The sequence below is a fragment of the Dipteris shenzhenensis genome, chromosome 21 (genome assembly GCF_047967505.1).
Source record: "Dipteris shenzhenensis isolate YYH24624 ecotype China chromosome 21, Dip_SZ_1.0, whole genome shotgun sequence".
NCBI classification, from domain to species: Eukaryota; Viridiplantae; Streptophyta; class Polypodiopsida; order Gleicheniales; family Dipteridaceae; genus Dipteris; species Dipteris shenzhenensis.
Genome location: NC_141616.1, coordinates 48402206 through 48429184, shown reverse-complemented (window position 1 = coordinate 48429184; position 26979 = coordinate 48402206). Strand labels below are relative to the sequence as shown.

The window sequence follows — 26979 nt, the reverse complement described above, 5'->3', positions numbered from 1 at the left end:
GCTAACATTTGTAATTTCCAACATTTGGGAGAGGATGCCATCATGGTAGTTTAAAGACAAAGCTATGTGAGATGTGAAGGGCCTTGTGAAGTCCCTCCATGTAGACCCTCTCCAAAGAGGGCCCTCTCTAGATAGTTTACAAGGCCCTTCACATCCCACATAGCGTTATCTTCAGTATCTCACATCTTCTCCTTCTCATTATGTATTCACAAGGCCACATAGCTTTATCTTCATCACACTTTATCCTCTACAAATATATATTCACCCCTCTCTAGAGAGTTTGTAGAGGACCCTCTCTAGAGAGTTTAAGGGGTGAAAATAAATAAATAAATATAGACTTGGGAGGAGGAGAAGAAAACTAATAGCGAAGGGACATGCACTACCTTTTGTGTTCCATGTCAAGCTGAAGAGCACCACCCTCTTTCTCGAGGGCGGGGGGGGGGGGGGGGGGGATGCATGTATACAGGGGGAAATACATTCTATATTCCTTATCACATCCCAAACAGGGTATCCTCTAGAGGATACATTCATCGAGAGGACCCTCTAGAGTACAACACAGCTCTATCCTCTACGGTATAAGGGCACTGAGAGGACCCTCTAGAGTGGGATATCCGAGAGAGGACCCTCGAGTGGTAAATCCGAGAGAGCTTTATCTTCAAGAGAAGAGAGCTCTATCGTCTAGAGGATACGTTCACGCACCCCAGAGTGGGAGAGAGAGAAAAAAAAAATATATATATTGTGGGGAGGAGGACAAGGAAACTAATAGCTAAGGGACATGCACTATCTTTTGTGTTCCATGTCAAGCTTAAGAGCACCACCACCACCACCACCACCACCGCCACCTCCTCTTCTTCGTGCTGGGGGAATGCCCAAAGCCATAGCCTGCTCGCCTCCCTTCCTCTTCCATCGCCTCTGCTCCTCCGCCCTGGCTTCCGATTCCCGTCCCCGCGTCCTCGTCCTCTCCGGTCCTACCGCCGTCGGGAAGAGCTCCATCGCTCTCGAGGTCGCTAAACGACTCCGTGGCGAGATCATCAGTGCGGATTCTGTCCAGGTTTGTCTGCACCTCCCTGCTCCCTTTCGCACTCACCGTCTTGCAGCAAAATCCAAACAGAGGAAGCCGTCGACACTTGAACGACACTAGCATTCCATGTTGCACTCAATCCAGAGCGAGTGATGGTGAAGCAGAGGAATAAAAGGAGCGTGAGGCGGGAAGTGGGTTGGGGGGAAAGAGAGAGAGGGAGAGGGAGGAAGCAAGGTTCAGATTAAAAGGAGCTCGAATTTTACTTTGAGCTGGCCCTCACAGGTCTCTTTACGTCGAATTTTTATGTGAGTATAATGCCCTTTGGAACCGCGTAGTATGCACATCGATTCCGTTTCCACTCAATTCTATATACTTCAATGAACTCAATTCTTGAGAACTGCGAATTCCGTTGACGACTGCTTCGTCACTCTCTGTTGTGTACAAGGAGAACTAGCCGTTACAGATCAAATAGGAACTGATGTTTTGATTACATCACTGTCCTTTCTAGTAAGAGTTATTCTTATTCCCATGAAAACATGTACGTCTTCACTTCTGGAAGCCGTCGCCTATAAGCTGGATTTCCTGAGAGACACTATGAGGATACAACATATCGTCCTACTTTGTGATTATGGATTTGGAAGGCTGGATGCACTCCTTTGTGGTAAACTGTATGAACTCTAGCACTTCTTTAAACTCGCTAAAATAAAATTTAATTCTGCTTTGCGACCTTTATTCACGTCGACGTAGACGAAGTACATTGCGTTAAGCACCGCTTATGCATGCTCCACTGTAGGCAAGGGTTCTAAACCTGACCTACTATGTGGGGTTTCGGCCCAAGAAGAAGCTTGACCTCTCAAAGTGGGGCGCCAAATGAAGAGATTTTCAGATGGGCACTTTGGTTGGAGTATATCATGTAAACGTTGGAATCGACCATCTAGGACTGATTCATCGACCAATTAGGCCGATGGGTCAAGGTCTAGGCTCTCATGCTCAACGAAGATCCCTGCTACAGCCTACTCCTCAATTCACAAAGTAATGGAGTCTGGAGAACAGGCTACTAGTGTTATGACATATATGTATCCTATTAGGCCAGTAATTTAATCATGTCTCTACTTATCGTTATCCAACAGGTGTTTTTGATTTTTATCGTGAAAGCACAAGAAAATCTTTTTACCCACATGAGACTCTTATAGTTTCCAGAAGAGACATCTTTTGAGTAACCATGGCGTCCAAATTGTTCGCTCTATTTGGGGGCAATGGCACACTTAACAAAACCCCTTGGGGCTTGCATAGTCTGTTCAAATTTGTGTAACAGCTCTTATGATGGAGCAGATAATATTTGTTATTTAATAGAGTCACCCTTGCATGCAGGTGTACGAAGGGCTTGATGTGGGAAGTGCAAAGACTCCTCCGGAGGATCGACAGGTCTGCATATATGTGAAGGAAAATTGACATTTTCAAGCAGATCTTAATTTTGTGTGCAAGTGGTTATTTTGATCCTTTTTTTTTGGGGGGGGGGGGGGGGGGATTTGGCAGACTTTTTCCCTCTTCTTAAAATTTGGCAGACTTTTCCCCTCTTCTTAAAAGTAAGTTTGGATAAAACTAAAGCTAAGGATTCTTCAGACCCGTATGTCCTAATTCCAAGTCATCTTTACATCCTTTACCTTTGAATGTGCTGCTATGAAGAGAGATTCATACAGTTATGGAGCCCTTGTGATTGGTTGCCTGAAAAAGTGATTACATGTATTGCATGCAAATTTTGGAAATTGGAGTGACCTCATGGCTTTCTTTTTTATTTCCCTAAATAAATTGATTACTTTGATTACTACTATGTACCAGCTATTGTATAAAAATTATGGAAACTGAAGAACCTCCTAGACAAGTCGCCACATAATTGCCATGTAATTGATGAAACTCATTAGACTTTTGGTACATAATTGCCATCAAATTGATGAAACTCATTAGATTTTTGGTACCTTTCCGTATCCAGGTAACATTTGAAGTAGCATTTTCTCAGGGCTAAATATTGGCAGGATGCTAACCAGCTTTGTAGGTTGGAGTTCTAGTTCTTTCACCTAAGTAATGTCATACAAAAATAAATATGGAAATGGCATGTATTTTGGGTGGATCATACACATTATCGTTGATAGTAAACAATTTTTCTGGTTTGACAAATGAACAAGAGGTGGACCATGGCTTTGTCAAAGCTGCTTGTGCTTGTTGAAGGCTACATTGCCAAGGAATTTTAATAGCCTCAAAATTTTGAGTGCGTCAGAAAAATTAAACAAAGAAGACTCATCAATAATTTGGTGCTGAACTTGCAGGGTATACCTCATCATCTAATTGATATTGCACATCCACTGCAAGGTAATATAACGTTAAGCGTTTTTGAATTATGTTGGCCCTAGTTGTACTGCATCAATACGAGATTGACACCTTTATTTAAACAATCTAATATGTCTCTTGATACAGAATTTACAGTTGCAGACTACTTTGAGAAATCAAGGGAGGCAACGGAGCAGATTCTCACAAAGGGAAAGGTTCCGATTCTTGTTGGAGGAACTGGCATGTATCTACGCTGGTGCGGTTTTTGAGGCTATGTCGTAAGCATGGTCCGTGTGGCCTTGCTTCAAACAAGCCCGGCTCATAGCTGCTGTTTTTTTAGATGTCGACTCTCTCCCTTTCTCTCACTCTACTCTCCCTCCTATACATACACACATGCGAAGGTGCACATGCGTCTTCACATGCACATGTATATATGTAGCATAAACAACTACACCCACACACACTCTCGAGCGGTGGCAGACACCGCGCGCGCGTGTGTGGTCTTCTTGTCCTCTCCTCCGGCATCCTAGATACTTGTACTTCTCTTTGACATCTTGGGATGTTTGATCCTGTCCTTTGGGCCAGGGTTACTCTTTTTATTTTTGTAACTTTTGTGGGTTTTTACCTCTTCTGAGGTTTCCCACTTGGTAATAAAGTGCGTGTTTGTGTGTGTGTGTTTACACATAAATACATACATACATTTCTACAATCTACTTATATGACACACGAGTATGTGTACAGACATATGTATATGTAGATGCTTTAACATATCCATATGTGTATCTACATCTAAATATACTATATACACACAAAGATGTGAATCAGAGAGAGAGTCTATGCATTTAGGTTCTGAATTTATACTCTTTGAGGTTTCCAGAATCGTCTCCATGATGTTAACATAGCCTTGTGCAGCAAGTATTGTGTAAATTATGGAGTTTACTTCAACCACTACAGCTGAAGTCTCAACAGGGGGTTGATTGGTTTATTTTTAAAGGTACTTGTACGGCATGCCTGATGGACACAAATCTACTCCGGAAAGCAGGGCATTAGTCGATGAAGAGCTTCTGAAGGTTGGTGATGATTGGGATAGTGCTGTGGACCTGCTGCTTAAAGCTGGTGATACTAAGGCTTTGATGATCTCTCGCAATGATTGGTATCGACTTCGTCGAAGGTTGGAGATCATTAAGGTATATCAGCAGGTTATTGTGATTATTTTTAAGACACATGCCCAGACAAGCACTGTATATATCAGACTTACTGTGGGTTGTAGGGGGAGGTTTGGGGAATGTGGTAAAAGAAAGCTAATCTTGCTCATATCTTAATCATTATTTGTTAAGGTCTGTGCTTTGAATGTTTTTAATGCAGGCAACTGGTCTTCCTCATGATGCTTTTGGCTCTCTCTATTATACAAAAGTCCAGAGGGAGCCTGACGAGGCAGTGTCATCACTCAATTTTGTAAGCTCAAGTCATCAGCCTGCACATGCTGAAGAGCTGGACTACCGTTTCCTCTGTTTTTTTCTATACAATCCTCGTGAGATTCTATACCGCTTCATAGACCATCGCTGTGAGGAGATGCTGACAGGTGAGCATTTATCTCATATGTCATATCTTTGTAGTATATGAGGCAATTAGTATTCCTTTAGGCTTTTAGGCGATGTGCACATGTGTAATCTATCTTAATGCTTCAAAAGGTCGTTTGACATGGTATTTATGTGCTGTCAGGAGCGCTTCAGCTATCTTAAAAGGTTTACCCCACATTCAGGGCCCACATACATCCTTACGGCTACTTTATCTAGGTTGAGATCTACTGATGTCTAGTGGTTACAAAAACGCAATATGACTCACAAAATCAACTCTACATTGTGTGTCCTGCAAAACCTAGTACATCCTCTCATTGCAATGTTCCAAGTTGATGTGGTGGCAAGCATGAGTTGATCTATCTAATGCATCCAATGAAGCTTAAAGTTCGATAACATATCTCTCTACCGGCATAGGATTTTGTGAGAAGTCACTGAGCCTCCTATGAGCCCCCACATGAGGAGGAAAAGGTGTCAGTAGATTAGAGAGGATAAATGTTACCTGGGGTTAGGCATTGTGCGCCCGTCTGCATTGGATTGGAGGGCTTCTGCATCTGGAAATGGAGCAGGAACAGCCGCGATTACAGATGGCAGGCCTGCATCGCACAGGGCTGGAGAAACAGCAGTAGAACTGCACTGCCAGGACCTATTTATAGGCCTGACAGTAGGGACCTACATCAGCAGCAGGTTCCAGGACAAGCAGGGGAAAGCCAGGCAGGAGCAGTCGACTGAGCTGGCAGACCCATCGGTCTTGGAGCAGAACCAGTCGGATATTTTTGGGCTGGATTCAGCCCGATAAACAGCCCCCACTCCGCCACAGCCCATAGCAACACTGAAGCCCTTTTCCAGCAGGCAGTGTGGACCTGAGAAGTGTGTGGAATCTTAGAACTCTTCATTGCAATCATCTCTGGTTGCTGTTTTTGCCCAGCACCTCTGCTGCATGTATTCAGCTCTTTTGTGAGCAGGTTTCCACCATATGGACAGTGGGAGCCTTTACTGCCCATTATGGGCGGTACATTTTCTAGATGGATGCCAAGTCTGCATTTTTGAACGGCAACCTAGAGGAAGAGGTCTAGACACGTGGATCACCCACTGGGGTCCATGTTCCAGGTACATTTTCACAGGTTTGTAGATTGAAGAAAGCTCTGTACGAGCTGCAGCAGGCTCTAGAGCGTGTTACCAGCGCATTGATGACTTATTCAACAAAATTGGATTGTGTCGAAGTCCATTAGATGCTAACTTGTATCTCTTTTGAGAAAGAAAGTTTATTAAAGTTTGGTAAAGACTGATGGGTCTATGAGACTGATAGAAAACCTGATACAGTGAGCAAAAGGGTGGAGCTACTAAGCGAGCATCCTAACCCATGCTAGAACTGTGTAGACATAGTCAACCCTGGCATCATCATCCACATAATAGATGCGATATGATCCAGTGCAATACAATACAATGCAGCATACATAAGGAAAGCATAAAGCGTCAAGGTAAATCCGATGATGGACTGGGCAGTGTAGGCAAGAAGCCCGTGATAGATCGCTGTCTGCTGTCTGGAGGAGTATTCCGTCATGCCCTCCTAGCGGCTACTCTACGCCTAACAAGTGCCATAGTAACCCCTGTCCCAGATCTGAAAAATAGATGAGATGTCAGCTAGTATTATCTGTGTGTCTGTCGTCTGTGGAGTGTGTTGCGCCTCTATGGTCGGGGGGGCAGTGTGCTCTGGCAAGAAGAACTCTATGGTCATACTCTGGGATGGGCTGGACAAGGCCTCCCCCCTGTCTCCGTGACCTGATGAGACGCTCTCTATGTCGGATCGCCTTGTGAATGGCGGCAAGGCACCTCCGATCTGGGTATGAGAGAAGTTTGGAAAGGCCCTCGAATGTGTCTCTAAAAAGGCAATGGTATCGCCCCCACGTATTTCGTAGTAGGTTGGGCAGCGGAAGGCGAAGTGCTCCTCTGACTCGACCTCATGTCGCTCACATCATGTGCATATATGGCTCTCCCTAGGAATCCCCTCTCCTCGACCACTCTCGATACGAAATTGGTGGGATGACATACGAAACTATCCAATGGCAATCCTGAGTGATTGTGGCAAGTGGATTTGGGTGTACCTTGGCGGGACAATGAAACCCTCCTCAGGGATACGTAGGCAATAGTCTCGATAGAAAGTGAGCTTTATAGGAAGCTCTGCCTGTGCCAACCAGGCCCTAAATGTGTGTAACTGTAAAAGGTTCTCACGGATGATTGGATTGAACTCGTTGCCTTGAAATGGGACAAACGGAGCGTCGATGCTTGGTTCGTGGGTCCTGAAAATGTGAGTGGAAGCACTCTCTCTCCAATCGGGCAAGGTAGGCGTAACCTCTACTCAGGCAGGTTCTGCATCGCCGGTCGCATCGTGAAGATAGTATAAAGAAAATACTTGGAGACAAATAAAACAATACTGAAGACAATTAATGGCTGAAGAAGATATATATATCACAAACGGAACTCAGTACAAGTGAAGATATGAGAGAAGCTCTGGAGGAAGCAAACGTCAGTCCTGACAACTGTAGTGGACTTCTGCACTAGCTCCACAAGTTGGAACTGAACCAAATCTGAGACAGCAAACTGATGCAGGGGTTGCTGCAGATTTGGAATAGAAAGAACATAATCTGGAGCGGAAGTTGGAGGTAGATCTGGAGCAGAAGTTGAGGGCAGATCTGGAGCAGAAGTTAAGGGCAGATCTGGAGCAGAAGTTGGGACAGATCTGAAGCTAAAAGAAGGCAGATCTGGAGCAGAAATTGGAGCAGATCTGATGCAGAAAGGAGGGCAGAACTGAAGCAGAAAGGAAGGCAGATCTGGAGCAGAAAAGAGGGCAGATCTGGAGCAGAAAGGAGGGCAGATCTGGAGCAGAAAGGAGGGGCAGATCTGAAGCAGAAAAGGAGGCAGCCAGGAGGCAGCAGAGGAGGCAGCCAGGAGGCAGAAGTGGCTCAGGGTGTGCAGGTACCTCTGGAGCTGGAAGAGAGGAGATAATGGAATACCGAGCCCCCCCCCCCTTTAAATAGGAAGGGGCTTTTAGTCGGTCAAGCAACAGGTTGACCGACCTGGTCAGATTTGACCGACCAGGTCAATCTGGTCGGCCAGATCTGGTCGGCCAGATTTGGTCAGTCCAGCAAAAACTTTTTTAATAATTTTTTTAAATTTTGTTTGACCTCTGAACCGGGGGCTTTTGACAGATCTTTAGTTGTGGATTTTGCCTCCGATCCGGGGTTTCTTTGACAGGGTTCGGAGAGTCACCAGTGGTGTTTGTACCTGTTTATCCTGTCCTCGAGAATTGGAGATTGCCTGGCTTAACACCCCCTCTCAATGTCTAATGTAGACAGGAGAAGCAAAGAGGTGTTCCATGAGTGATCTATCTTCTTTATCAGCCTTTTTTTTTTTTGGGAATAAAGGGTTTTCATTTAGATGGAGATGCCTACAAAGTAGGTTTTCATCTCCACTAAATGCCCAGATGATGGTACAAAAAAGAAAGACTCGAAGAGGTGCCCTCGCAGGGGATTTGTTCACTTCCTTAAGTACACAAAAAGAAAAAAAACTGCTAAGAAGAAGGAGGAGGTAAACCAATCCCCAACCGTGGGCAGAGATGCTCAAGAGTAGGGCGATTAACCGGCTTGGTAAGAATATCAGCATGATTATCGGCAGCTGGAACATAGATCAACCGAATAGTACCTAATTCCACTTGCTCGCGAGTAAAATGAAAGTGAACACCGACATGTTTGGTGCGGTTGGAAAAAATGGGATTGCCTGCGAGAGCAATGGCACTTTTGTTGTCGACGTAGAGGATCGTGGGTTCAGTACAAGGAAAGTGTAGCTCTGCCAAAAACTGTCGGAGATATATGGCCTCTGTGGTACAATCATACAAGGCCCGGTATTCAGCCTCAGTAGAAGAACCAGCAACAGTTTCTTGTTTACGGCTAGACCAAGAAACAGGTGCCGAGCCAAACGAGAAAATATAGCCGCCATGAGAACGACGATTGTCCGGGTCACCAGCCCAGTCGGAATCAGTGTATCCCTGTAGGGTTAGTCCTGGTCTGAAATGTAAACCATAAGAGTAAGTACCACGAATGAACTGCAAGATACGAATACATGCATGCCAATGAGTGAGCTTGGGTTCATTAAAATACTGACTGAGAATAGAGACGGAGTAAGCAAGATTAGGACGAGTGTGAAGGAGCCAGAGGAGTTTGCCAACAACCTGGCGATAGAGATGTTCATCAAAGGGAGGAGACTCCAAGTCTTTTGAGAGCTTTACGGTGGGATCTAAGGGAGTGGCAGCCAGCTTAGGTTCATGAGGAATGATTTGATCAAGGAGTTGAAGAGCATATTTCTGTTGAGAAACAAAAATACCACCAGAATGTTGTACAACTTCCATGCCTAAGAAATAGGAGAGCCGACCGAGATCAGTCATTTCAAAAGTGATGCTGAGTTGAGTTTTAATGTATTGAAGTGTAGTGGGAGTGGAGCCTAAAAGCAAAAGATCATCGACATAGAGTAAAATAAAGCAGACCCCCTCTGACGAATGATGGATATATAAATTTGGATCATAGGGAGTAGAATGAAAACCATTAGTTTTGAGGAAGGTGTCTATCCGGTGGAACCATGATCGAGGTGCTTGTTTAAGCCCATAAAGAGCTTTGCGGAGACGGAGAATCTTATTTTCATGGCCAGGAGGAGAAAAACCTGGTGGGGGAGTCACATAGACTTCTTCATCAAGGTAGCCATTGAGAAAGGCACTCTTGACATCCATTTGATAGATAGTCCAGTGGTGATGAGCAGCTAGAGCGAGAAGAAGACGAAAGGAAGTTAACCGAGCAGTAGGGGCAAAGGTTTCCTCATAATCGATACCATGTTTTTGGCGGAATCCTTGCACTACTAAGCGGGCTTTGTATTTGTCCAGTGTTCCATCGGCTTTGAGTTTTGTTCGGAAGATCCACTTGGTTCCAATGACCTTTTTGTGAGTGGGTCGATTGACCAAGATCCAGGTCTGATTGCGATCAATACTTTCAAGCTCCTGTTCCATAGCACGATGCCACGCAGGATTTTTAACTGCTTCCTGCCAAGTGGCAGGTTCAGAATGTATGATATAGGCCGTGGTATAAAAAAAAAGAGGCAGTGGTAGTAGAAGAAGTTATTTGAGTAGAGCGGCGAGGACCAGAAGGAGGAAGTTCGACAGGAATAATTCCGGAATCCTTCATAGTTTGGCGATACCAGCGTGGCAGCGGGTCGTGAGGAGAAGCAATGGGTGGGGAGAGAGATGTTTCGGGAGGAGAGGAAGGAATTTCGGGTGGAGAATTGTCGGAGGGAACTGGAGTAGATACGTCATCAGGAGAGAGAATAGAGGAATTTTTTAGCACTGCTCTTTCATCGAAGACCACATCTCGGCGAACCAAAACTTTGTTTGTACGAGGATCAAATAATCGATAAGCTTTGGCTTCTGCCGAGTAGCCAACTAGAAGAAAAAGTTCAGCACGAGGTTCGAGTTGCGAGTATCATTGGGAGTATGAGTGTACGCGCGGCAGCCAAAGATGCGAAGATGAGAAATAGAAGGACGATAGCCATAGAAGGCCTCAAAAGGCGTCATGTTCAGGATGGATTGAGTAGGACAGCGATTAAGGATATAGACAGAAGTATTGATGGCTTCGGCCAGAGACGTTCAGGCAACTCGGCTGCAAAAAGCATGGAACGGGCCATGTTCATGACAGTACGTTGTCTCCGTTCGACACGAGCATTTTGGGAAGGCGAATTTGGAGATGTAAGATGGCGTTGGATACCATGCTCTTGAAGAAATTGAGTGAATTCATGGGAAATGAATTCACCACCATTATCACTACGAGCAATCCCAATAGACTTTCCCGTTTGGTTCATAACCAAGCGAGCCCAAGTAGCAAAGAAAGAAAAAGTGTCGGATTTCTCTTTCATGAAAAACACCCATTGATAGCGAGAGTAATCATCCACAATTAAGAAGAAATAATGTGAACCATTGAGGGAAGGAACAGGAGATTTGCCACTAATATCGAGGTGAATTAGACGCAAAATCTCACTGGCTCGAGAAGTGGAATGAGAAGGAAAAGGAGTTCGGCTTTGTTTACCTAATTGACAGGGATGATAAATATCTTTAGCTCGCGATAATTTAGGTAGGCCATCAACTAGATGATCCCGAGACATTTCATATAAAGAGTCATAAGACAAATGTCCCAGACGATAATGCCATAATCGTTCTGTGTCAGTTGGATCTTTCAGGGTAGCATTACCATAAAGCCAATGAAACTCAGAACCGCAATGGGAGGGAGTCGCAAGAAATTGAGTTATGAAGTACAGACCATTAGGTTGAGCATCACCTCGAGCTAGAAGGAGTCCCGAGGACTCATCTATGATGTCAACATGCATCTTTGTAAATAGCACTGTGCGACCAAGGAGGCAAAGTTGATGAACAGAAAGAAGATTGACCCCTAATTGGGGGACATAAAACACTTGATCCAATTGAGCAAGATTGGGACCTTTGTCAGTATCAAAAGTTATTGAACCAACACCATGAATAGTAGCAACAGAGTTATTGCCACAACGGACTCCCCCTGTCGCCGGTTGGCGAGAAATGAAGAGATCAGGATGAGGGGTCATATGATGAGTGGCTCCACTATCCACAATCCAAGAAGATTTAGAGCCACATGGAAGAGTATGAAAAGCTGACCTAGATAGGGGGGAGGCTGGGGTAGGGGGGCGGGTGGGGAGGATGATGATAGTAGGAGTGGCAAGAGGGGGAGGGCATGGAGAGGGAGAGGGGTTTGGAGGGGGAGGGGTGTGGGAGGGAATAGGGGCAGTAATAGGCCCGCCGTGAAAGAAGGGATGATCTTCATAAACCGGCAGAGGCCAATAAGAGTTTTGCACTGCTAATTAGGCTCTGGATCCCCTTCTCAACCGTTGTCGGGCTACCTTCCGCTGCTTCTGCCATCGCAACGTCAGGAGCTCCTGAGGCATGCTGCTGAGGCAAGGGTGACTGTGGTCATTGTACCTCCACTATTGCTAGATCGCCTAGTTGAACCGTGGTCCTTGCTGGGGGGGAGGGGTCTCTAGCCAGAGGCTCTTGCGGCCGCTCCTCCGCGGGTGCCTTCGTCCTGCTCTCGCTCTGTGTGTGTGTGTGTGTGAGTTACTTGATGAGTATGAGTGGTCTGTTTGAGTTACTTGATTCCGTACTTTGTCCCATAGGCCCGCGAGGCCTCCTACGGACGTTAATCTCTCTCTCTCTCTCTCTCTCTCTCTCTCCCCCCCCCCCCCCTACGTCTTGCCCGTTGTTTGCTGCAATTTCGAGCCAACTTACTTCGTTTCTTATTCTTTTTTCCCACTTGGATCCACTCTCTGCTTGAAGGTGTCACCCAGGGGGTTTGGGACTCTTGCTGCTCATGTCTGGAAGGGTGCTGGGCTCTGGCCTGCAGAATTGGCCTGTCCTGCGAGGGTTGGGGGGGAGGAGTCCGTCCCTGACCACAAGGACCTTAACAGTCGTGGGATTCGAGGGTGCTGCTATAGAGCCCCACTGGCCAGACCAAGAGTCACCACCAAGATTTTCTTTCTCTGAACAAGCACAAAAACTCCCGCTGTGAGGAAGGGAAAAAGAAACAAAAAGCCACCTGGACGGTGGGCAGGGAAGCTGCCTCACCCCAAGAAAGGCAACTTTGCATCCATACATGTATTCAAATGGCCTCATCCCCATTGATAAATGCTGGTGCCATTGTAAAGCCCATTAATAGTGTCGTGGCATACATGCCTCATATATTCCTACATCCATTTGTCTACCCTCTTAAACTAACCGTATGTCTCAAGATGGTATGATATATTTAGAGTGAATATATTTGTCCACCCATAGTAGTAAATAGCTCTTAGAACAACAAAAAATCTAAATTTGTACGATTGGATATGTTCTAGTCTTACAAGGGTATATATATACAGCTCTTGCCAAAAGTGACCCACAAACTTTGCACCTTTGCTTAAAATCATGTGAGGGAACACACGGTGTTAATACACATAGTGAATATATTGCCGGGCAACTTGAGATGTAAAATAGCGCACCTTTATGGAATGAAACGGGCATGTTTAGTGAACCTGTCCACCAATACATGTATGCTGTCCCACCCCTTGTGAATATAAGGTAGGTCCATGATGAAATCTATGGCAAAGAGCCAGCTGTCTAGTTTGCTTTCTTGGCATGGCAAACGTTTTGGGAAGCACTCAAACACATCATTCCAGAGGCCTTCCCAATATTAACCCTACTTAATGCATTCATAGGTCTTTATGATTCCTGTATGTCTTGCTGTTAGAAAACACAGATGGAGGTTGCTTGCTGTAGCCAACAGTCCAGCAGCAGTGGAAGATTGTGTAGAAAAGTAGCCCAGGAAACACAGTGCTAAATTCAAATCTCATTTCCTTTTCTTTGTGCTCACAAGTAGATAGAGATGGATGCAGATGCAGTTATTGAACCATGCACAGAAGTAAAGAAACAGTAAAATAGATTGCAAAAAGGTGATCTGCAGACTAGACTGCAGAATGATTGGGGGCCCTTTTTTAAGGCTGTTTGCCCTGCTGACCTGACTGACCAGTCTGTCACCCTCCTGACCCAGTCTGGCCATATTTCTGACCATCTGACCAGACCAGACCTTTTAAATAGCCCTGGGCGGATGAATGATGCAAGGCCCCCAATGGGGCCCTTTTATAAGGCTGTTTGCCCTGCTGACCTGACTGACCAGTCTGTCAACCCTCCTGACCCAGTCTGGCCATATTTCTGACCATCTGACTAGACCAGAGCTTATAAATAGCCCGGTCTGCTGCCTGTCCCAGGTCTGCCACCTTAGACCTGTTCTGACTGTCCCGACCTGCTGCTTTGTCCTAGATCTGTCACAGACTTGCCTTGCTGCTGCTGCCCTGTCACTGGTCCCCGTAGCAGTCCTTGCAGTCTTCTTTGTGCTTCTGCTGCTGCCAGCACCTCACTCCATGTCTAGGACGTGTGTTCCTTCTATGCAGTCATATATGCTGCTCACATGGCAGCCTGCATTCTGCCCATGTGGCAGCCCTGCTACGGCTGTCAGGTCTGCCTACATGACAGCGCATGTGGACTCTCTCATAGCCCTCTTTTGCTACTGGTGTACCGCACCCATGTCCTCATATGGGGCTCACACCTAAATGTTGGAAATGAGAGGTAAGACTTACTCAAGCCTCACACTCTGCGGAATAGGATCAGCTCTATCGTTCACACTCTATGATGCAACTCACTAATGAAGGCCTAATGCAATAGAATAGACAGCGTATACAGGAGAGAGATATAGAGAGAACCCAGATCATATTCCTCCACCAAACAATCAAGAGTGAGCATTACACAACCAGCAAAGGGGTGTTGGAAATTGAGGATAGAATCACTAACACCTCACTTCCTCTCTAGCTCATACAACACTCAGAAAAACTGAAAGAGAGAGAGGACAAAACTCAGATATATTCCTCCACAAACGTGGGCAACAAAAGCTCAAGGATGAGCGTGTACAAACAGCCCGAGATGCTGTCAATGATGCTGAGCCTCTGACTCTCCCCGTGCGCTTGCCTGTGTGCAAGGCTGTAAGTGCAGGTGATGAGGAATGAGGGGGGAAGGGGGGGATTTTTCTAGGAGGGGCTAGGCCCCCTCAATCTGGCCGACTAGGGAGTCGGCTCCCTGCCCAAGGCACTGACCTGCCAGCCCACCAACCGACCTGATTGGTCGGCCTTTGCTGGCTGGTCAGGCCGGCTTAGGCCAGCCCTATTTAAGGGCCCATAAGCCCTGCTTTATGGGCCGCTGTTGCAGCTCCCAACTCCGCCCGTGTGCAGGCCTAGGTGGCGCCTAGGATGCTGTGCCATCTTCTTGCTGCAGTGCGGATTCCCTGTCAGGTAGGTCTTCTTCCTTTTATTTTCCCCTACCCCCTATGGTCTCCTGCCCCCTTGTCCCCTCAAATCGGGGGCTCATAGGTGGGGCAGTGACCTTCTCACAAGGGGCTGGACAAAAGGCTGAGAACTCTAATGGAAAACTCCTGCTCTACGCTGCCTAGAAGGCTTCAGTGGCTGATGAAATGAGTGGGGGGGTAGGCGGGTTTATATAGGGGCTTGCTGCCCCCTAAAATACACCGACCTGCTGGTTGGTTTTCCAGAATGGGCCGACCAGCCTGGTTGGCTGGGCGGACCCCTTGGGCATGCCTGTATATAGGGCCGCCTCCCTTGGCTGGGCTAACCCCTTTGGGCAGGCCTGTATATAGGACCTCCCATGGGGCTGGTCTTCTTCTGCTGCTGTGTCTCAGGCAGCCCACACAGCTCCCCCAAAACACCCTCCCGTCACAGTCAAATGCCCTCTTGTCCTTATGTGGGGGCTCAGAGGTGGGGACATTGATGGTGATCAAGCCTTGTTGACTAAAGGAAGAAATAAGCCTCATTTGACGCCTTTGGGTAGGACGGATTAGGCTCAACCATCAAAGAAATTTTAAAAAATGCAGGTCAGCCCAAAAAGAAGGTTAGATGTCATTATTGCAACAACCTTGGACACCACATCAATGAGTGAAGGAAAAATGGTCTTGTTGAAAGGAATAATAGGTCTGTGATGGAGATGGCCAGATGCATGATCAAAGCAAAGAATTTGCCCCACAGATTTTGGATGGAGGCAGTAGTGTGTGCAACATACATTTTCCCCACCAAGGACTTGAAAACTGTGACACATTTTGAGGCTTGGTATACCAAGGTAGACTACCTCAGGGTGCTTGGCCGCGTAGCCTATGCACATATTCCTAGTCAGTTGAGAAGCAAGCTGGATGGTAAGGCAATTAAATGTATTTTTGTTGGCCACTGCAATGAGAACAAGGCCTACCATCTCTACAAAAGAAGAATTTTTATTAGTAGAGATGTGATTTGCATATAACTCAGATCAGTCCATGACGGACTTTGATAGACAGCTGCATATAGGTACTCATGAGGTGTTTAAAGGGTCACTTCCACTAGCGGTTGAAGGCACTTCAAAGCAGCCCGTAGAAGATCAGAATGTTTAGCCTGCACATGCGGATGCACAGCAGCCTTTTGATACTCTAGATTAGGCCCAGGATCAGCCTATCATACATGAGGATGTGCAAGAGGTTGTTGGAGAGGAGAGGGCTGTTGAAGCTATAGAACAATCTGATGGCTGTTACAAACTATGTAGGACAGCAGATTTTCCGCCTCTCTCTCTAAACTGCTGCCTCCACTGCGACCCCCAGCTCAGCTGCGTCTGCCCTTCAGCGCCCCCTCATTCCGCCTCAGCTTGTAGCTCCCCCTTATCCTGCCTCAGCTTCAGCCCTTCTCCTCCAGCTTTCATCTCCACCTCAGCTTCATAATCATTGACAGCGTCAAAGCATGGGGAAAGGAGAAAGGGAGAATGACGAGGACAATGGGAGAAACAAGAAACAGGACAAGAATTCAAAGCGGACGAATCTAGAGGACGTGAATACATGCGTCAACCGGAGCGGACTAGGAGTGGACAACAAAGCAATAACGAATAACTCTACATCATCCACTTCGACTGCATCATCATCATCATCATCGATATCCACCTCGGGGCCTCAACTTTGACTACGACATGCACATTGATTGCTACAACAGTTAGTACACTAGGCTCAACGCCTACTTCGTAGTCTCTGGAGATCTACACTGGTCCATAGTACTCTTTCTCTTCCCTCTCACCCCTCCCTCTCAGCCAGCCCTCCTTCCAGTACTCAACCAGAGTCGCTTCATCATTGTCTTAGACATCTCTTCTCCTTGCTCCGCTCACTCGATCGCCACCTACCAGCAGCCCCACCCCTCCACCTTTGTACCAGCTCCCTTTCGGTTTGAGATCCCAAGAGGACCGGGCTTCCCATCACTGGCTGATCCACTAGATGCTTGGGAGTCTCTTCTCATAGAGGTACACAACATTCGTGCGCGTGAGATGGAGCTGCCCGATTCCCACAAGAGTAGGCCCGTTTCACTCAGGAGCAAGCGCTTATTATACAACAACAGGCCAGTCTCATTCAAGAGCTTAGGCAGGACATCATAGAGCTAAAAAAGGGGATGTCTTCTTTGAGCACTACCTCGGGGGGCACACCGGCGGTAGCAGTGGAGGTCCAGATAGCCAATATGCAGTTGGTGATTGCAGAGACATCCAAATGGGTAAATCTGGTGAAGCGGGAACCTACGAAAGAAACCGTTTCGGCTACCCTTTTGAAGCGGCAGTAGAGGACCAATAAGGCTCTCAACATTAGAGTCCGCCGGATCCCATGGATAGAGGTCACATCGATAGATGACGCGACCACCTTTGTTGCGACCACTTTAGGGATTCTTGATCATGCTATTGTGGGAGCATGGCGAGTGGGGAGAGACCCTAATAGAGAGCACCATTATTATACGGTTCAGAGACACTCAGGCACGCCTAGCAACATTGCGTCGTAGATCGGCTTTATGAGATCGTCCCTCGATATCCATGGGTGAGGACCTGACACCTCCACAGATAGAGGAGAGAGGTGTCCTCTTGCACCAGTAAGATGCGGTCCACAAGGAGGGGAAGTGGACAGTAGTGCGGGATGGACGCCTCATCACTAGGTCCCATCGTCGGACATATGACCGCCCTCCCTCATAGGGAGGCGGGGTCTATGAGACGCGCAGGATATCGAGACGCTCGCTTGCACCATCTAGGACTATAATGGTACCTTATGGTCGGAGCCTGGGAAATTCTCGGATTCCTACACAGGGTGAGACAGAGTTTCCAATACAGAGACACATCAGAGCCCATAGCATCTCCTATTGGTTGTCAGCGGGGATACATTTGGGAGTCAGCGTATAGGGAGGAGACGAGCGAGACAGGTGGAGTAGGCACATCCCTAACGGAGTGGCAGTACTATATAGATCATCCTCATGGGGGTGATTTTAGTTGAGAGGAGGGACCCACACTTTAGATTCCTTTGGATCCGGATACGATGCACGACTAGTCGAGATCTCTTCATAGCCATCTACTACTTCCCATATAGACATCACATTTCGCTAGGGCAATGCAAGAGGAGGCTGAGACATCACTGTACACACCTCTTCACCTGGATATCATGGTTTTTTGAGTCGCGGAAATGTCCTCCTTGGGAGCACGTGAGGTACCACTACTAGATTTTCGAGAGGATGCAGTTTTACTACCCGACATAGATGTCATTGACATTGGCGTACCATGAGTATTTGCTGACAAATGGACCCCTATCACCTCTTATGGGCATGCAGTTATTGATCTAGGTATGACACATGATCTCATTCTCTACAATGGTCTTGAGCGATGGGCTGCCTCTGGTGGCTTCACCTGCTTTCCACATGGAGGAGGGTCTAGCGTGGTTGACTACATCTTGGGATCCCGGCCTTCATGTCACACATCACGGACTTCTCTGTGTCACCACCTCTACCTGGGACTGATCATACTTATCTCTTCTTTAGCATCACCACCCCTGGCCTCGCCACACCATCCACCACAGTACCCACCTACACCACCTACCATGACATACACTTTGATCACAACTTCTCACCAAGATACTCCTCACGATTCTACACAATACTCACTTATATTGACCACATATTCCTCCTAGAGGACCGTGCCACTCTGATTAGCCGATCACTACACGAGGCTGCCCCTCATGCTTTCCCATACACCAGACGATTTAATCGTCCACTGACAACTCCGATTCGAGACCAAACATGGCCTCCCAAGCGAACTGGACATGATAACTTGAGTACTGTCGTCTAGTCTAGTGAAAGAAACAAGTCTTCATTTGCCGAAACGAGGAGGAATTATTGACATTTTTTTTAGTAACAACTGTAAGGACTTTTAGCAGAGGTTCCTTGAACAACTATCTCCCTCACTGCTCACAAATACTCATATTTAACGCACATTATATGACATCCCCAATCAGCCCACTCCTGATCTCTCGCACACACGACCACCCACCTCTTGCACCCTATTTACTAAGGGAGGAGTCAAGGACGCAGTAATGAAGCTTTGTAATGGCCGAGCGAGAGATCACAAGGGTTTATGCACTGAGTTTGTTGCATATGGGATTGATATCCTAGTCCCGATCCTAGCAAAGCTATTCAATGAAGCAATTTACCTCGGTCTCCCACGCACGTGGACCCTCAACACCATCACACTTATTCACAAGGCAGGAGATCCTTGAGCCCATAAAACTATAGGGCCATTATGATCGGGCATGTGTCCAAGATATAGGCCTCAGTACTTGACATGGAGGTCAGCCACTATGTAAAGATGCAGGGACTCAAGGCAGAGGGGTAGGCAGGTTCCGGTGTGATCATGGGACCACTTACACTTAGGAGTGTCATTTGGAGGCTAGGGCACGGAAGCAGAGGGTCTATTGCTGCTTTGTGGATTTCTGCAAAGCTTTTGATACCGTACCACGCGTACGCCTCATCACGCAGTTACATGAGCTGGGTTATGGCCAGGAGATTATCTCGGATGTTATGGCATTATACGAGAGGATTTCCAGCAGAGCTTGGATGGGCAGTGGGGTGGACGGATGAGATCATGATCACCATCGGGGTCAAACAAGGTTGCCCACTTTCTCCGACCTTGTTTGGCCTTTATATAGATGAGCTTGAGTCTTTTATGAGGACCCTAGGGAGAGCTGGATGTTCTCTCGCTGGTGCCTTGCTCTATATTTTATTATACACTGATGACGCGGTGCTCCATCCTTTGAGAGGCTCCAGAGATGCCTAGATGTACTACTGGTTTTTTGTGATTCCCATGACTAGGTCAACTTGGATAAAACCAAGGTCATGATATTCACAGCTATGCACATAGAGCAGTTTACTTTTGACGGGTGAGATTGTCTCATCATACACGTACCTGGGGGTTCTATTTTTTGGTCCTAACTTTTTTGTGAGACCGACGATGCAGGCCCGCATGAGCAAAGGATATGCCTCTCTTGGCCGACTGGAGAAATAGTGCTTCCACTCACACTTCAGGATCCACGAACCAACCTCTTTGACTCCTTGGTTTGACATGCAAGCATGTATGGCAGCCCTTGCTGGCGCCATATCTCTTCGATACAGAGTGGACTCGAGTGGAGAGATTACAGGTTCTCTTACTATCACAGATGATCCGCAGTAAGCCATCGGTTCCTTATCAATGATGAAACCTTTGCCCCCATTTCCAAGATGACCACCATCAGATGTGGTGTTTGAGTGGTTGCTCATTTTGGGTGGAAAGTACCTCAGTTGGATATAAAAGCAGCCTTTCTGAAAGTGGACTTCCAGGAAGGAGTGATGTGAGTTAGTGTGTGGGTTTTTAGAAACTTGGTCAGGAACATAAAATATGCATACTCCATAAGGCCCTATATGGGCTGAAACAGCTCCGACAGGCTAAAATTCTCACATTTTTGAGCAATCAAGGTCTATAGAATAGTCCAACTGTTAGTACCCTTTATGTCAATAAGGACAAGGAGGATTTGTTGATAGTCATCTCGTATGTGGATGATATAGCTGCTCACAAGCACAAATGAAGAGAAATTACAGAGTACTAGAATGATCTCGAAACTTCATTTGAGATGTCTGATCTGGGGCTTTTACACTATTATTTGGGCATGCAGTTTATGCAAACAGATGAGTGGTCAAACTATCAAAATTCAAGGACTGTTATAAAGGTTTAAATTTCCTGACTGCAAGCCTATTTCAACTCCCATGGAGCGATGATTGAGGCTATTCATGAATGACACAGGTGAACCTTTTGATGCTGTTGTCAGCAGTTAGGCTGTTGGATACCTTATTTATCTTTGAATTCACGTCCAGATATTCAGTTCAGTGTATCCTAGCTAAGCAGGTATATGCACAGCCCAAAGACACAGCATTGGTGTGCTGTAAAGCGTTTCAGATACTTCTAGGTACTCTGTCTCTTGGTTTGTTCTATGTCAAGGGGCATGACTATGACTTGCATATATTAGTGATTTAGATTGTGCTGGGGATTGTGATTCCACCAATGGAAGTTGTTTCTTTATTGGTATTTCATTCATTTCTTAGCTGAGCAAGAAACAATCGATTGTGGCAGCATCATCTTGTGAAGTTGAGTACAGGGCAGCCTTCAGAACTATAGTTGAATGTGTATGGCTAAAGAGACTAATGGCAGATCTTCGAGATGGTTTGTAGCCATCTCCTTCCCTAGTCACTGACAGTCAGAGTGCTATTGTAGCGGCGCCGAATTCGATGTTTCATGCAGGCATGAAACTGATTTTCATTATCATTATGTCAGATAGAGATTGCAGGTAGGAGAGATGATTTTGATCTATTTTCCTACACATTAGAACATTGGTGATCTTTTCGCCAAGGTCCTATCTAGAGAAAGAAAGAATGTTTATTAAATAAAAGTCTTTGAAAGAGATGAGACTGAAGGAACCTGACACAATGAGTTGAATAGGTGGAGCCTCTAAGCTGACATCTACACCAAAGACAAATACAATATAATCATAGAAACACTAATACACAAAGTATCTAAGCCCATGGAGAGGATGAAAGTTGTGGTGTGGCATTATTGTGATGATCCTCTAGAGGTTGCAGAGGAGTCAAGCCAAAGGGAGACCCTGGCGGTGTGTGACGCTGCGGTGGCCTAAAACCTGTTATAGAGCGCGGGTGACGTTCAATATGTGTGGTCCACTATGGTCTCCTAGTTGTGGCCCTACGTTGGACAAGTGCCACTGTCATCTCTGTCGGTTGTGCCTCTAGTCTGGCGAACATGGAGCGAAGTACATCAATCTGTCACCACAATGTAAATATCCTAAGTCAAAGTACAGTTGACCATTTATTTGATCTTAATTAAAGAATGTTATATGTGTTAATTACGGTCGAAGAGTCATTTTAATGGTCAAAGGATTGACTACGGTCAAAGATACTTGACTCCAGTCAAGTAAACCTGACTACGGTCAGAGAATGTTGACTTCGGTCAACAAGACTTGGCCTGCGCCAAGAGGGTTAACCCCGGTTAACCAAGATGTGCCAACTCCGGTTGGAGAGACTTGGCTATAATTAAGGCGCCTTGACCCTTGGTCGAAGCTCTTTAATTATAATCAAGAGTGTTGACCTCGGTCAACCAGAGAAAAAATATATATATATTTATTTATATATATATTTGTTTAGATGTGCACATGTGTTCAGTGGGGACGCCCACCGTGACTAGGATTAGTCCACAGTGTGTTATTTTGCATGCAAAGCGCTAACAATTAATGGGTACCATGGTGGTGCGCTTTAATTAATTGTTGCAGGTACTAGGAAGGATTATTTTTCCTAAGCGAAATGGGAGCCTGACAAGCACCTAGGAAGCGGTTCGTGTGACCGAGAGTTTTGAAGACTCCAGAATGGCCCTAAGTGGCTTGTAATAAGAGTTAGTCTAGATTTTAGACAAGTGGCATGTTGCCAATTTGAATGGGGCTTGAAGCTCTTGTAAAAAAAGAGAATTCTTTTCACGTTTTAGGGGAGACTTACGTGACAGCTCAGGCTGAACTTCTGTAACAGAATTTCTGAAAGTAATAAAGACCTTCGGGGGGGTCCAGCCCGACAATTTGTCCTGGGCCCTAGTGTTTGTTCAGAGAGAGGGAGTGAGGGAGAGCTTTTGCAGCATGTAATTCCGTCGATGACGTGAAGATATTGCTGTTTTTCCACTCTCAGTGCTGTTTCGTAAGTTTCGGTTGTATTCGGTTGTATTGGTATCAGAGCCTGTTTTCGAGGCTTTTTCAAGCTTTGACGATCGGGTAGATAAGGCGTGAAGAGCGCAAGGATTTGAGATGGTGCAGAGCTAGGCGCTAATGAAAGGAACGGGAAGGAAGCAGCTCCGTTGATGGAAAGATTGACGCAGAGATTCTGTTCACGCAGCAAGCATAAGTGACGGGACTTTATTCGGAGCTCACGTTGCGAGAAGAAGACCTTGTTCATTGTTTGGAGCCCCTATTGTTGTGCGTCAAGCTGCAGGTGTAATTCGCAATGGCTAACAAAGAGTAGCGAATGTGCAAAGCAGCGGGTCTACACGCAGCGACAGAACAGGTTCCGACGTGAAGCAGGGGGGGGTTCCACCGTCGCCTTAACGTTTTGGCGTATTTCCTGATCTGATGGCCACGTAGACCTCCACATGGGCGCACACGACTTTTAGACCTTCAAATCTTGTGACGGAAAGTTGGAGGGACCGTGATGCCTTCACGTGTAGATTCGTGTTTGACGGAGCGACGCGAGACGCCTGACGATAATTACCAGCCAAGGTCTAGAACCTTAGGCTGATGTGGTAGTCAGCAGCTGACGTGGCAGCCAGCAGGTTCACGCATGCAATAGATGACGTGGCGCTGACGTGGCGCAGGACACGTGGCGCTGACGTGGCGCAGTACACGTGGCAGACCGCGCAATTGCTGACGTGGCAGTACAGGTGGCAGACAGCTCAGATGCTGACATGGCACTGACACGTGGCAGCCAGCCTGGCAGACCAGTGGTTAAGTTAATCCTGGTAAGGTTAAACCCTGGTTGGTTGACCCGTGGTTAGTGAAATCCTGGTTAAGTCAACTGCAGTCAGTTAACTCTGGTTAGTTGAACCAGTATCCAGTTAGTTCAACTTTGGTCCAGTTAAGCTGGCCTAACCAGACCAGTTTGGTTGGTGTAACCAGTCCAGTTAGTCTAGTTGCAGACTAACCAGACCAGAACCAGACAGTCGGTTAGAGTAACCAGTAGTTACTCATCTGGTTACTGTTTTCAACAAAAAAAAAAAAAAAAAAAAAGACAGTTGCAGAGACAGTTTTGGCTATTAATTTTCACCTGCCTGTCAGGTTTTTACTGTCAGAAAAGTAGCAGAAAACCAGAGAAAAGCAGAGAAAACAGAGATTTGCAGAAAAAGGAGAATGCATGCCTTTGAGCAGTAAAAAGAGGGAAAAACAGATGCCTTTTGAAGCCATCTGCAGCAGCCAGAAAAGGGCAACATAGTTGATGATGCTTTGGCAACTGTGTGGGTACATGCCTTGAACTGACAGCCCGTACTGGCATAGATTGTGAATGCAAAACACCTCTTGTTGAGGTACTTTTTCTGTTGGAAAAGCAAAGGTAGTGTGCATTAGTTATTTGCACAGTGTGAGAAAATCTGCAGATCTCAGAATATGGATCAATCACCTATCCAGTGGGATTCTCAAGATAGGGATGTGCATCCAAGACAGAGGAATGTGCCACAATCTCAACAAGAATTTGAACAAATGGTACGCACTCGTATACAAGAACTGGAAAATCTTAAAAGGGATCCCAGGGCTCAGCATTTGTTTCCAGCAGAAGCTATGCCAAATCCAGTATATGACGTGCCAATGCCAGAGGCACACTCCCGTGTACGGTCTGAGAGAGAGAGATCTCATAGATCTCATAGGAGACGGTCCCATAGTAAAAAGAGATCGAGGCATCGTCACCGATCTCCTAGTCCATCACCGTCTACCTCGAGTTCGACTTCTGTGTCTTCTTCTTCCTTATCAGATAAACCATCCAGGAAAAGAAGGAAACACGAGAAGTCTGGGAAGAGAAAGTCTTCCAAAGCGACCAGGGAATTTAAAGAGGGAGGAAAATCTGTCAAGTTTATGACCTACAATGGACAGTATGGTCATACAGACAAAGCATTGCAGTTTATCAGACAGTTTGATGCTGCATTTGGTACAGAGAAATTTTCAGAATCCTCCAAATTAAGAATGGTCAGCTTACACTTAACAGCAACGGCTAGTGCATGGTGGAGTGCACTGACTACAGATGGGTCAGCCCCAAGAAAGTGGAAGGGCTTCAAGAAAGCCTTCTACCAGCAGTTCATGCCTAAACAGTTCAGAGACCATGTTCTTCAAGACTGGGACAGCTTGCACATGGATGCAGGAGATACAGTGGATGGGTACAACCAAAAGTTCTGGGATGCTTATTTGCAGGTTGCACCGTTCAAAAAGATCTCCAAAGGTACCCAGATGAGGAAATACAGAGCAGGTCTCACTCCAAGAATTCAGGCAGTAGTGAATGCTTTGGGGGCAAAGAATATTCAAGATCTTATGCATTCAGCCTCAGTAGCGAGTCTTGTACCGCTACAAGATCCATCTACAGTACCATCCTTGCATGCAGGACGTGCTGATAAAAAGAAATCTGATTTCATAAAATCAGAAAAGAAAGAGTCCCCTAAGGCTGAAAAGAAAGGGTTTCAGCCTCAGAAGTCGAGGGGTACTCAGTTCTCAAAGACCTATAAAGGCAAATCTATTTTTACCCCTGAACAGATAGCGGAATTCCGTAGAGATGGGAAATGCTTCAGGTGCGGTAAAGAGGGGCATGTGGCTGCCCAGTGCCCAGAAAAGCCTTCATCATCGAAGGGAAAAGAGGCAGAGAAGCCACGAGGACCGCAAAAGCCAATGGCGGGGGGTATTCCTGATATACTGGGTCATGCTTTGAACCCAGAAGAACGAGAATTGCTGCTATCATGGGGCAAAGTTAGAGACCAGCAAGCGCTAATTTTATTTGATCCAGGGGCTACTGATAATTTCATATCAGAGGATCTAGCCCTGAGGCTGGGAATAAAGACGGAAGAGTTAGGCAGGGCTTTGGATGCCGATCAAATGTTTTGTGGGAACCCTGTGCCAGTTACTCCCTTGATAGGGAAGCTCCGTCTACATGTTCAGAGTTATGTGGATCAGGAAGACTTCTTCATTTCTCCACTGAAACATTATGATGTCGTTTTGGGGATGCCTTGGTTTCACCGCAAGGCAGTGAAGTTGACTCTTCCTGAAAGAGTGCTGGAATTTGTACATAGGGGGAAAAATCAGCGTGTAATTGCCAGGAATAAAGGGGACACTATCCCCATTGTATCTGATGTTTCATGCGGTAAAGCAATAAAGTCTGCAATTTCTGCGTACATGGTTTTTGTAAAAGAAAAAGAGACTGATATGCATGCTGAAATGAATGATGCAGACAAAGATAAGTTTCAGTTTTTGGTAAACTTTAAAGATTGCTTTTCTGATGTTTTGCCAGGGGAGTTACCCCCAGAGAGACCAGAAGATCATCAGATAGAGTTAATGCCTGGTAGTGAGCCACCAAACAGACCCCCTTATAGAGTCAGTGCGACTCAGAGAGAGGAGATTATGGCTCAGGTACAGGACTTGCTGTCCAAAGGCTTGATTCAGCCCAGCTCGTCTCCTTTTTGTTCCCCTGTACTGTTAGTACAGAAGAAAGATGGTTCATTCCGTATGTGTGTTGATTATCGCGCACTGAACAAAATGACCATCAAGAATAGATTCCCTATTCCGCGTATTGATGATGTCTTGGATCAGTTAAATGGAGCTTCAGTTTTCAGCAGGATAGACTTGAAGAGTGGCTACCACCAAGTGAGGATACAGCCTCAGGATGTGCATAAGACAGCATTCCGCACAACATTCGGGTTGTATGAATACTTAGTGATGCCTTTTGGATTGACAAATGCTCCAGCCACATTTAACAGAATGATGGATCGCATCTTCCGGAAGTACAGGCATTTTACCGGTACTTTCTTTGATGATATCTTAGTTTTCTCTAAGACAGAGGAAGACCACAGAGAACATCTTGCTATAGTGTTTCAAGAGCTAAGAAATCATCAGCTCTATGCAAACAGCAAGAAAAGTGAGTTCTTCTTGGAAGAAATCCACTATCTGGGGCATATAATATCCAAGAATGGGATACAAATGGATCCAGCAAAGATCCGTGCCATTCAGGAATGGCCAGAGCTGAAAACTGTGCATGAAGTTTGAAGCTTTTTAGGCTTGTGTTCTTACTACAGAAGGTTTATCAGACATTTTGCTGATATCGCAGCTCCATTACATGACCTCACTAAGAAAAACGCAGCCTTCACCTGGGGATTATCACAGAAGAAAGCATTCAATACACTCAAGGAAAAGTTGACTACAGAGCCTATTCTGGTAGTTCCGGATCTGTATCAGTCTTTTGATGTGGATTGCGATGCTTGTGGAGAATGTGTTG

The 26979-nt window shown here is 46.1% G+C and overlaps 1 protein-coding gene across 1 annotated transcript in view; it reads left to right on the top strand.

Moving 5' to 3' along the window:
- Positions 1-703: 703 nt before the first annotated feature.
- The window catches only part of IPT9 (isopentenyltransferase 9), a 70977-nt gene continuing 44701 nt past the window's right edge, over positions 704-26979 (top strand). The window contains exons 1-6 of the mRNA XM_087392682.1: positions 704-1051; positions 2393-2446; positions 3346-3388; positions 3494-3602; positions 4341-4533; positions 4712-4928. Coding sequence (XP_087248808.1) covers positions 776-1051; positions 2393-2446; positions 3346-3388; positions 3494-3602; positions 4341-4533; positions 4712-4928 — 892 coding nt within the window. The 5' untranslated portion in view covers positions 704-775. The remainder of the gene's footprint in view (positions 1052-2392; positions 2447-3345; positions 3389-3493; positions 3603-4340; positions 4534-4711; positions 4929-26979) is intronic.